The sequence below is a fragment of the Hydra vulgaris genome, chromosome 12 (genome assembly GCF_038396675.1).
Source record: "Hydra vulgaris chromosome 12, alternate assembly HydraT2T_AEP".
NCBI classification, from domain to species: domain Eukaryota; kingdom Metazoa; phylum Cnidaria; class Hydrozoa; order Anthoathecata; family Hydridae; genus Hydra; species Hydra vulgaris.
In genome coordinates this window covers 27,585,959-27,599,572 of record NC_088931.1, presented here as the reverse complement: position 1 = coordinate 27,599,572, position 13,614 = coordinate 27,585,959, and the positions used below count along the sequence as shown (strand labels likewise).

General features: G+C 26.8%; 1 protein-coding gene across 2 annotated transcripts in view; it reads left to right on the top strand.

The window, feature by feature from the left end:
• The window catches only part of LOC100199842 (coiled-coil and C2 domain-containing protein 1-like), a 92,684-nt gene extending 87,850 nt beyond the window's left edge, over positions 1-4,834 (top strand). Inside the window, exons 22-27 of one of the 2 annotated variants that reach the window (XM_065812784.1) lie at positions 336-385; positions 2,724-2,775; positions 2,859-2,985; positions 3,978-4,054; positions 4,165-4,212; positions 4,425-4,834. In XM_065812784.1, the coding sequence (XP_065668856.1) occupies positions 336-385; positions 2,724-2,775; positions 2,859-2,985; positions 3,978-4,054; positions 4,165-4,212; positions 4,425-4,460 (390 nt within the window). In that variant the 3' untranslated portion in view covers positions 4,461-4,834. Of the gene's footprint in view, positions 1-335; positions 386-2,394; positions 2,615-2,723; positions 2,776-2,858; positions 2,986-3,977; positions 4,055-4,164; positions 4,213-4,424 lie in introns of those variants that run through there. The other variant, XM_065812785.1, reaches the window with a different exon arrangement.
• Positions 4,835-13,614: the final 8,780 nt, after the last annotated feature.

The following is a 13,614-nucleotide window of genomic DNA, read 5'->3' as shown; positions in this document are numbered from 1 at the left end:
CTCATTTAGCAATCAATTGTATATATGGTTTCCATTAGAGGTCAGTAGTGAACAATAATCTAAGAAGACGTAAAGATGAGGACTCAGTGAAAGGGTAACCATTCATCAATATAGGAATGTCGACAGTATTGCAATGGTTGTTTGTATTAAATAAATGAGTTTTGTTGGAGTTAAAAGTTCTGACCAAAGAAACAGAAAACTGCTTATGCCAATATTTTTTATCAAATTTTTCTCTTGAGTCAACACAACATATAGTCTTTTTTTAAATTAATACATATCATGCAATCTTTATCTAGTATTTAATAACATATCTCCTTTAATCTTTTTTTTTTTAGAACATGCCGAGTTCAGATCCGATACAAAATAGCTCAAAAGTGAGTACAGCGTAAGTTTAAATTAATTTTAAATTTGTTATAATACTTGAAAGTTGCATAATTCATTAGCATTAGATTATAATAATTCAGTTTAAACTTAGTAATAAAATAATTTTTATAATTTTTATTAATTTTTAAAAATAATTTTATGTTTTTAATAATGTAAATTATTTAAAATATATCTTCAATAATATTTTAAGTATATAAACTAATAAGAAGTAAAAATGTTTTAAACGCAACACATATAAAAGTATAATATTTATATAAATATTTTCATATTGATACTTATCAAATAATTATGTTATTATTTAATCATCAAATAAACAGCTAAATAAACACTAATTATCACTTTAACATTTAAATTGATTAACATCCAAATAAAAGTTGGTAAACACCCAAATAAAAATTGGTAAACACCCAAATAAAAATTGGTAAACACCCAAATAGAAAGGTTGATACTCATTTTGAGTTTTGTTTTATTTCATTAAAAAAAATAGAATTAAAAAAGTTTTAAAAGAAATTTCTTCATTGAAAAAGATTTCAAGGTCACTTTAAAAACTGAACTTAAAATGTTTCTAAATAAACAATTTTTAAGATGAAGTTTTGTTATTAATATCTTTATTATTGCTGTTATTATTGTTATTATTATTATTTTGTGTTATTTATATTGTTACTATTATTATTTATTATTATTTTGTGTTATTTATATTGTTACTATTATTATTATTCATGAATATTTATGCAGGATAGGCTTATCTATATTAAGTACTGTTCCCCTTAAATGACAGAGTAATTTTGTAAATTAAAAACTTAAACTCATTTTGACAATTTCCAAAAAATATATTTCAAGATTTTAATGTAGTTAAATTATTTTTGTTCATAAATTTATTTAAAACTATATTTTATAACAATTAAAACTATATTTTATAACAATTTTATTGGGAGTATGCATTTAAAAAAGTAATAAAAAAATGAGAAAAAGTGTTCATACAACTTCCATTAAAGATTTTTTAACATGTTTCTTTGAAAAAAAGGTTTTATTATATGGTGTAAAATTTGTTATCTCTAATTATTTATATTTTTTTGTTTTCATTTCCCTGACTATTAGGCTGGCTGTGGGGTATTAGGCTAAAAGGCTGGCTGTGGGGTATGCTGAAAATCGTAACTATATTAAATTAAGCCATATAAAAAAAAACATTTGAGATGAACAAGCTAGCTATTAAACCAATGCATTTAAATAAGGCATTTTACAAGTTTAAATATTTTTTTATAGTCTTGCTTACTTACTTAGTAGCTCGCTTACTACTTATGCTTGAGCCTTGTTTACTGCTTACATTTCTCCTAGCCTCTACCTCTTCTAGTCTCTACTCATTTAAGAAAAATCCACAAATTAGGAATAAGACATGCTGTACTTGATTATGCTTTAGCACATTCTGAAATCCCTTTTTTATAAAATGATTTATTATAAATGAATCGGTGAATGTTAAAAGAGCGGAGGTCCAATAATGTAAACTTTTGGGAAGCTAAAAAAAACTGCATTTCTCCCCGTAATAAATTTTTGTTAATAGTTTAATAGTTTTTTTAGAAGGTGAAAAACATTATCCTCTTCAGAAAAAAATTATTAAACCATTAACAAAAATTTACTATGGTGGAAAATGCAGTTTTTCTTTAATTTTCAAAAGTTTACATTTTTGGACTACTGCCCTTTTAACATTCACCGATTCAAATGTCATCTTCACTGTGTCAAGCAAGAGACAGTATCTCAAATCTCCCTAATCATCAGTAGATAATATAATAATCTCCCTAAAAATCAGAAAAATGATCCAGTAACAAAATCAAACATTAATCTCAGTTTAAAATTTTTTTAAAAATTTATTTGCTATGACGTCAGTACCGATTTCATTTGATTTCACTTAAGTTATGATTGTTTAATTAAAAGTACCTAATGATTCTTAAGTTGAAGGTATCTTATGATTCTTTAGTTGAAGGTACCTTATGTGTTTATATTTCTTTGTTTTAGAGGATCTAAAATTTGTTCAGTCTCGTGAAGACTTTGGTCATGAATAATGTGGAGAAAAACAAAATTAATATAATTAGTTATATAAAAAATTATTTATTAAAACTATTTGGAAATAAAAATGTGGCATAAATTTTTATATGTTATTTTATGAATCATTTTTATGGTGTATATATGATTTATATATATTGTATATTTGAATAAAGCAAATAAAAGATAATAATTGTTTTTTTAATGTGTTGATAAAGTTTTAGGAACCAATTTTAGGGTGCAACCACCGTTTTACTTCATTACTTTCCATATTTTTCTACACTTCTTTTGTGTTTTATTAGGTACGAAAGTTTAGAGGTTTTACAGTATGAAAAAAATATTTTAGAAACTCAGGTAATCTTAAAGATTGTAATAGAGAATTTCCTTAAATCTTAAATGTCATAATGTATTGTTTATATGATGTCTACATATTCCAGGCAGCAGCATATAAAGCTCAAGGAAAAGCTATTCCTGCTTCTTTGCAACCAAAAATAAAGGAGCATCAACAAAAAATGCAAGAAATAACTGCTAAAATAAAAAGTGGAGGCAAATCTGCTATAGATGGTAAGTTTGATTGTTATATGAATATATATATATATATATATGTATATATATATATATATATGTATATATATATATATATATATATATATATATATATATATATATATATATATATATATATATATATATATATATATATATATATATAATATTATATTCTCTTTTAATAATATCAACTTTTTTATTAAAAAAAAATCAATTTTGTTGACAGTCCTAAAACAATACACAATGTGTTGTAAGAAATTAAGTATGGTGTTAGGTATATAGCGTCTTCAATGAGGGGCGTTCATTATATTTTAAGCTTTGTCTTTAAAGCTCTCCCAGCTTGAAGTCGTGACCAAAAATATATAATATATATTATAGTTTGTTACATCAAGATTTATCGTGAAATTTTCAAAAATAATTTGTCAATTTTTTTTCTTATTAAAAAAAATAAATAAATATAGAATTAAAAAGATTTTAGTTCTGTACTCTCTTACCACCACTTTTGCACCCTTTTACTCTTTCACCACCATTTGTGCACCCTTTTACTCTTCTACAAACACTTTTGCACCTTCACTCTTTTGTTTCTCAACATTCTCTTTTCTCTTAACTCTTTATGTTTTATTTCTACAAAATTGAATTGATTTAACAAAAAAATTTTATTAGTCAAAAATTCCAACTTTAACAGCTAACATTTCTGGGTATGTTAAGTATGGGGATATTTTGTAGAAAATAGTTGTTTGTTTGCAGAATATGCGCATATATGGTATAGCCATTGATGCATTTGAGGTATAATAAAAAAGACAGGATGATTATGTATTTTGCCGAAGTACAAAGTTTAAAAAAAAGTAAAACTACATTAGCTTGTGATAATAATTTTAAATATTTTTTAAATAATATATGAAACTTTGTTTAAGTTACATTCATTTTTAAAATTTATTTGAGATTGAATATGATTATTTATAATAAAAGTATTTTTTTCCATTTAATAAAGTCTTTTTTTTTATCAGAATACTTAAAAAATTTGATCAAAGGTGTGGAAAGTGAAAATGCTAAAGCTAGCCAATCGTTGAAGCAAAACGACAGAGTTAGTGTTATTTTTAAACTTCTTGTTTATAATATTTCTTGTTATATAACTATTAAAAACATTCATCGATATTGCTTTATATATACTTTACGATACGTTTTTTTAAATAGGAAACAGCTAAGGCATGCTTATCTAGAAAAAAGCTGATTGAAAAAGAGGCAAGCTATTTTTTGTTAACTATTTTCGTTACGGCATGTAATTGCTATACATTTTTTGCTAGTTGTTTTCATTACCATAGTTACCATAGTTATTTGGAATACATTTTTTTTAGATAGGTGTGATAAAACATCGTCTAGGAATTGTATATTTCATACATTTTTTTTTAGTTGTTTTTATTACTATAGTTACTTGCAATACATTTTTTTTATAGATAGGTGTATTAAAACAACGTCTAGGGATTACGTGAAAAAGTGTAATGATGTATCGATAAAATGGTACCGTTAAAAATGCATCGATAATTTCAAATTGTTTTCTTACATCCTAAATTTTGTTGTACTAATTATTGAGTAAACAGTTTATAAATTGTTTATGATTTGTTCTACATCCTTTTTGTTTGCTATTCAAGAAAATGCGGAAAACATTATCGATAATTACTGTCATGGATCTGATTTTGCTATGTTCAGCTTTGCACTATACTAGGGGTGGTAGCTGGTACTAGGCAATCAATATTTGTAGATGTGGAGTGAAAGTAAATTTTGCGTAGAAAGTTTTGAACAATTATCTATAAGAAATATTGTAAAGATAAATTATGTTTCTTTGAAATATCTTAGACGTTCTAAAGTAGCATAATACATTAAATAGATTGCCCCGGAAAAATTTGCTCGGTAAAAATTGTTTGAAAATGTTTTTGTCACGAATTATAACAGTAAGTTTATTATTAAAAAAAAATTAATTTAAAATTTTATATGTATGTATTTGGTTACATATTGGTCGTGTATCATTGCATATGCATATCGTGTATGCTTAAAGACGCAGAGAAAGTATATAGATCTAGATAGTACAAAAGAATGTGTTCTAAATTTAAAAAATTTGATGCAGAAACCAGCGGGAAAACGAAGATCTCAAGGAGAAAAGTGCTCAATCAATGTTTCATGTCATTTTGTTGGGAAGTCTACCGCTAGTATAAAAGTACGGAGTTCTTAGCTATAATGGTGATACTAAATTTAGCAAAGAAAAATATCGAATATGGCAATTTAATTATGGTCACGACTTCAAACTGGGAGAGCTTTAAAGACAAAGCCTAAAAAGCTGGTGTAGTGACAAATGCATTTTAACGAGAGTTGCCGATAAACAGCCTGCCAACAAAGTAAAGAGTTGATGCTTTAGTTTTAGTTGCCATCGTCCTTTTTTCTTGGAGATCTCAGTGCGAAAGTTAATTTAATAATAATTACACATGTCAACAACAAAAAAATTTCTAATGCCTAGCAAACAAATTGTTTTTTGTAAAGCATTTTTCATTTTGATTTCAAATATGTAACTCATTTTTGAGTTACATATTTGAATTCAAAACAACAATTACTGAAAACTCTGCACCTAGCTTTTGTTAGGTGCAAAGTTTTCAGTAATTGGTTGGGTTTTCCGATTATCGTCAATATTACGCATGTCCTAATTTATAAAGCGTCCAAATGGCTCAACCATTTTTACAAATCGATAACTCTTGTAATTGTTATAAACTTCGTGATATATATATACACACAGACACACACACACACACACACACACACACACACACACACACACACACACACACACACATATATATATATATATATTTTACTAGAACTCTTCCTGATGATCTAGATGTTCCGATATTACTAGAACTCTTCCTGATGTTCCGAGTTCGATCCCCACCACGTCCCTGGTAGTACCGCGCTCAACTTGTTTCTCCGCGCAGCGGCCTTGTTCCTCAAGGTTTGTGTTTCGGAGTTATAGAGTTGAGAGAGGGTTATAACCACTATTAAGTAGCCTCCTCACCTGCAGTGGCCTTTTCGGCCTTGAGGAGGTGAATAACAAAAAAAAAAAAAAATGTATATATATATACATATATACACACACATATTTATAAGTTGACTTTATTAATACTTGCATGTACTGTAACGTAATGTAATTTATTTTTATTTTATTTTTACAGCAATAATTTAACGTAATCAAATTAAACTCTCCTTAAAGTCTCCGGTTCCTTTATTATCTTATCACAAAATTTAATTCTGTAATTTAATTTAATTTTTTTTTATTGTAATTTTATTAAGTTTAAAAAAAATAAAAGAGAAAAGGATGCTTGCGTGTATGCTAATATACTTATATGTTTTGTACATCCCCGTTGATGTGTATGTCTATTAGGGTGGAGTGAATTTTAGTTTTTTTTACAATTCGTTTAGCCTGGGTGTAAAAAATTTTATAAAAATTTCAAAAATAACAATTATTTTATAAAAAAATTATTATTTAAGATTTTTTTTGAAATTATAATTAAAAAAAATAAACTTTTTTCATTTTTAGTTTAAAAGGTCATTTTTTCTGCAATAAACTATAAAATAACAATTTTTTTTTAAAAATAATTGTTATTTTTGAAATTTTTATAAAATTTTGCTTCTTTTGAGACCCAACATGACATACTTTTGAAAAACTTTTTTTTACATAATATTAGGGACCCATTAAAATTTTAAAGGTCTTGAGGAACCTCAAGATAATTTCCTAGAGCATTGATATTTTTCCAGAGTATTTCTGAAATGAATAGACAACTTTTAGCACACCCAAGCTAAACGAATTGTAAAAAAAAACTAAAATTCACTCCACCCTAATGTCTATATATAGGTGTTCATCGATATCTATGCATGTGTGCATATGTACATATATATATGTGTGTGTGTGTGTGTGTGTGTGTGTGTGTGTGTGTGTGTGTGTGTGTGTGTGTGTGTGTGTGTGTGTGTACATATGCACACATGCAAAAAGTCAACTTATAAATATGTTCGAAAAGCAGTAAAATTTGTATTGCAACATATTTATACAAATACGTATTTACATAATGTTAATGTAACATGTTACAATAAGCTTCCCATAAAAAAATAAAAATGAAAATATACACATACATATACATACAAAATTGGGGTTTGTCTAAGTTTTAAAAGTATATAAGTATATGTTTAGTGGAAAAAATGAGTTTTTTAAGATTTTGTTTAAAAGAATCGAACCTAGGTTCTTGAAAAATGTCTTTCGTAATTTTTAAAACTATATTATTCTGTAAAAATGGTCCACGAAATGAAATAAAAGATCTTCCAAAACTAGTTTCAGAAAATGGTTGTCTATTTAAATTTTCACTCCTTTAAATATAATTTCTTTTATCTCTTTGCAAATACAAGTCGCAGAAAGAAACGGGCGATAAGGCGTTTTTACATTTATACATAAAACAAAGAATATTAAAAATATTTAGCTCGTATATATTGAAAGCTTTCATTCCATATAAAAGAGGCTTTGTGTGAGCAAAACGGCCCTTGAAAAGGCGTGCAACATGCTTCTGTTGCCGATAGAGAGGTTCAAATTTACCTTCATTTATACTACCCCATGCAGTGTTTGCATAGTAAATATGACAATGAATTAAAGAGTAATATGATTAAATTAAGGTACGTTTGTTAAGAATGCTTCTTGTTTTGTATTAAATACCTATACTCTTTGAAATTTTACTGCAAAAGTTAGCAATGTGGTTTTTCCATTTAAGATTTTTATCGATATAGACATCTTAATAAATGGAAAAGAATTCATTTAGTTTTATCACTATTTCATGACAATTTATTTAGTTTAAACCATTCGGAAACTTTTATTACATGTTCATGTTGTTAAAAAGTGTTATAATGTTACTATGAGAAAGAATTAAGTTAGCAAACATAGTTGTTGTTAGGTTAGAAGCTTTAGATAGATCATTAATATATAATAAAAATAGGAGAGATCCTAAAATGGATACTTGAGGAACTCCACATTCAACAAATTGAATGAAATATTCTCGTCCGCATAAACAAGTTGCTTTCTGTTACTTAGGTAGCTTTTTAGCCTAATTAAAATGTTTCCAGTAATTCCGTACCATTCTAACTTTTTAAAAGAATTTCGTGATCAATAGATTACTATATAATAAATTGTTAATAGTAAGACAATTATAAATTTTGTTGTACAAATTTTTTTTTAAACTTCAGAGAATACAGAAAGTATTGAAATCGGACGATAGTTACTAATGTTTTCAATGTCACCACTTTTTAATATTGGTATCACTTTTTCTAATTTTAAAGCTTGTGGAAAAATTCCCTGTTTAATTGAAATTGAAAAAATTTTAAAGAGCATATCTTTTATAACATCAAAAATGACCTTATAATAATGTTGTCATTAACACCATCCGGGCCAACTACTTTGTTACACTTTAACATTTTAAAGGCGTTTTTAAACTCCTCAAAAGATAATTCAAAAGAGTCGAGGTAAGAGCTTATTGCGAAACTTAAGTCTTTTATAAAAGTGTTAGGTTTAGGAATTAGTTTGGCAAGATTTAGTCCTACAGACACAGTATTTATTAAATTCTTCCGCAATCTCTTTTCTCATATAAAAAATTGTTATTAAGTTTAACTGTATTAGGCAGAGACCGTTATGTAAACTTTTTGTTGCCAGTAACTTCTCTTATTATAAACCACGTGCGTTTAGAATTTAATTTATATATATCAAGTAAAGTTATATAATGGTTTTTGTGTTTTTTTTTCTTGAGACGATCAAAAAGATTAACGTAATTTTTATATACTTCCCAGTGGACACAGGACCTAAATAAAACGTTTTTTGAACGTTCAAAAGACGTTCAAAAGATGTCCAAAACGTTCAAAAGACATTTGTAAGACGTCTTTTTTACGTCCTGTGCCCATTGGGTTAGGTCGTTAGAGCAGTTCATAGAACTTCATCTATAAAGATACAATGAGACAGGAAATAATTAAATATTTATATATGATTTTAAACTGTTTTAATTATAAACATTTTATGTACTTGTTGAAATATTTTGAATGTTTATTAAATTTTATTATATACGTTTAAAAGAAAAAATTTAAAAATTTGAATATCGAGCATATATTAAAACCCGTGCTCTACTTGAAGTTTCAGCACAAGCCATAACCAATGAATTGGTTTTGGTTCATGGTGACCAAGCTCCAAAATATAGTACAGTTGCCAAGTCGGCTACTTTATTTAAAGATAGTAGAGTCTCGAAGATGATCCTTGCTCAGGGCACCTTCAAACCGCGTATACAGTTGAGAATCTTGAACGTGTGCGAGCTATTATTGAAGAAAATCCGCATGCAACACATGGTATAATCGAAGCCCTGACATCGATTAATCGTTTTACAACTAACGATATCGTTCACAACGCACTTAAAAAAAGAAAATTAACATCATGTTGGATACCCCACGAGTTAACCGATCAAAATCGCAAGAATAGAGTTGAGGCATGTAAGGAAAATTTAGCCCTTTTCAGAAACAGCCCGTGAGACTGTGATATTTTTACAGGGGATGAGTCGTGGATTTATTTGAGATAAGTTGGACACAAGTCGGCTAACGCTAGTTGGGTCGGTGAAGGTGAAAGTTCAAGAACTATAGTAAGATCCAAGTGGGAAAAAAGACGTCGAGAAGACGTCTCTAAAAGTCTTATTTACATGTAAATAAGACTTTTAGAGATTGTATACAATTTAGATATTGTATACAATGTCTTTAAGGCGTCTTTTTCTAGTCGATTATACAAATCTAAAAGGCAACTTTTTTCGACATCGAAAAGACGTCTTTTTTTGTCTTTATCTTGTCATAAAAAGACATCGAAATGCGTCTTTAAGACGTCTTTGTTAATTGATTATACATATCTAAAAAGGTTTTTTCTCGACGTCGGAAAGACTTTTTGTCATACTTAAAAGTATACTATAGTACCCTATATACTATAATATTCCTGCTTTTCATATATGAAAAGCTGTTTTCAATAAATGAAAATGATAACAGCTCTTCATATAAAGTATGACAAAAAGCTCTTATCATATAAAGTATGACATAAGTATGACATATAAAGTATGACATATAAAGTATGACAAAAAGAGGAAGCATTTTCTACATCTTCTATATGTTTAAACATAGGAAAATTATTTGCAAATAAAACAGCAGTATTGTTCAACAGAATATATTAATTTAAGAATCATCAGCAGATTAATCTCCAGATTCATAATTTTCTTAATTTTTCTCTTTTGTTTCTTGAGCAAGCTGTTTCTTGGCGTTGTTGCTTACGCAACAATAAAATTAATTATTTCACGTCGAGAATGAATAAAATTAACTATTTCACGTCGAGAACTCTTTTTATACGAGCTGGCTACGACTTCTAAAAAATGAGTGAACATGAACAGTCTCTAGTTTTAATGTATTACAAAAAAGCAAATGAAATTTGATCAGCTGAGTGAAACACATTAGACTTACCGACTATTAATTCAAAAAGGGCTAATCCTTTCTACCCCTACTTGTTTCCAGCGCGGTCCTTTCTTTTTGTTTTCACTAGGTTAAATTGGGACAGGAGCCCAACGGTAAACAATCTAAAAATATATAAAAATGAGTATGCTAAAGAAATTTACAACCATCAAAATGACTGTACATCGATGTATTTTTTATGTAGTACTTAAACCAAGCTAAACATTTGCACCTCTCAGATTCGCTATGAAAACCAAGTTATTAAAAATAGATATTGATATTTTTATGTCTTCTATGACGTGCCTTTTTAATTTAATTTTGCTGAAATTAAGTGTTGTAGACCCATAACAATTTAAAAATCCGTTATTGACTAAAGACTATCAAAAACGAAAAGATAAAGAAAAGCTCCAATGATGTTTAGTTATAAGAAAGTGTACCTTTCCAGTATCATTTTCACTTGGTCTTTTGTATTCAAAAATTCAAATAAATACAGACATTAATTGTTTACAAGTTTCTTTTTTGTCTGGAAATAAAGATTTTAATTTAATATCTAATAAAAAATGTTCTTCAAGCACAACACATTGAAAAATTATGAGACATAATATCAAATGCTTGTTAGCTTAACTATATGCGTATTTTAGCCTTCGTCATGTGATAAAATCCAAATTTAAACAGTAAAACTTTTTTAAACACTTACCTGCGACTAATTTAATTGAGATTAGATCATCTTGATACCATGGCTCTTTGTTTGGTGAAGAATTTTTGTACTTCAGTACATTTATGCCTTGTGGCCAATATATTTTTTTCTCTGCCTTGTCTAACCTTCTTACTGGCACCACGCCATCCACATTTTGCATTTTCCCATTAACATTTTCTAGTTAAACAGCTGCAGCCCATCTATTTTGAAACTCCACTTATAGAAAATGATTTAAGAATACAAAAGCACTGTATTTAAAAATGGTAAAAAAATGATCTCTCAATAAAATAAAACATAGAAAAAAACAAAACTATATATATATATATATATATATATATATATATATATATATATATATATATATATATATATATATATATATATATATATATATATATACATATATATATATATATATATATATATATATATATATATATATATATATATATATATATATATATATATATATATATATATACACACACATATATATACATACATACATATATATATATATATATATATATATATATATATATATATATAAACACACACATATATATACATACATACATATATATATATATATATATAAACACACACATATATATACATACATACATATATACATATATATATATATATATATATATATATATATATATATATATATATATATATATATATATATACACACACACATTTATATACATACATACATATATATATATATGTATATATATATATATATATATATATATATATATATATATATATATATATATATATATATATATATGTGTGTGTGTGTATATATATATGCTTATATATAAAGCATATATATATATTTTATATATATTCCATATTAATATATATGTATATTATATTATAATATATATGTATATATATACATATATATAATTTATATATATACTTTATATATAAGTATATATACTTTATATATAAACATATATATTATGTATGTATATAATATATATATTATAATATATATGTGTTTATATATATATATATATATATATATATATATATATATATATATATATATATATATATATATATATATATATATATATATTATAATATATAAAAACATATATATTGTGTATGTGTTATATAATATATCACTTTATTACACAAATTATAAAATAAACCCGCATACCGAAAGTAGTAACTGTCGTTTATTTCTGGTTAAATTTCCAATGCAAAAAACTTCACATAAAAAAAGTTTTAAAAAAAAATTTTGTTGACAAAAAACGGGCCTATCAGAACGTAGCAAACATGAGCTATAACCCATAATATCGTAATTACAATGTTATGGGTTAAAACTAAGGGTCTGCGTTTCGTTATTATTTTGAATAAATATTATAACGATACGATAACTAGGTTTTGAAGAAATACTGATAACTATAACGATACGATAAGGGTCTTTGAAAATGCAAACGATAACATAACGATAAAATATCGTTATAAATTGATAATATCGTATGATATTTCAACTTAAAAAAAGTATATCGTTACTACACTGTTCTCCAAATTGACCGCCAGGTTGAAACTCTCCCCACTCCTGATTTTTTTACATTTAATCAATCATATGCATTAGTAAACACAATATATGTTGTCAGAAAAGTCTGAACTAAGTGCTAAGTATGTATATTTTCAAAATTAAAACGCATTATTAAAATTTACTACAGCAGATGGTTCTTTTACAGTTCATCCAAATTTTTTTAAATTTGTGATGAACAGGTTCACCACATTGTTTTGCATAGTTACCTAAGCTAATATTATTGGGTTCTACAAAGGGGAGAATGTGACACACTAAAATATGTATTTTCCATAAAACTGTTAAGTCATAGCCAAATACATTTTTTGTATATCGTCACGATCATAGCACAATCCAGGGGCGGATGCAGGATTTTTTGTGGGAGTTGCCTGTTTTTTTTCGAACTGCCAAAATATAGTCGGCGATATTTTTTTGTAAACCCCTCCCCCGGGCTTGCGAGGGGGGGGGGGGGTTAAGGTTGCAAAAAAATATCGCCGACTATAATTCGTCATCAAAGCGGCATCAGTACTTTATTATTACTTACTTGGCATTGTTCTCAATTACCCATATAAAACAAAACTAATAAAAATATTGCCTTGGCTATTCTGTTCATAAATTAGACATTTTTTACTTGTCTAACCTATTTAACGAAGTGCACCAACGAGAAGGTAAGCCATAGGACTTTGCACTCCATCTGTAAACTGTCATGTGGCCTAAGGTTAACCCTCCATTTCTGGATTCTTTCCTTTTCTTGATAGGCAGTTAGTGTAAAGTATTTGTATTGTTGCCTTAGGTTAGCCCTCCATTTCTGGATTCTTACCTTTTCTTGATAGGCAGTTTATGT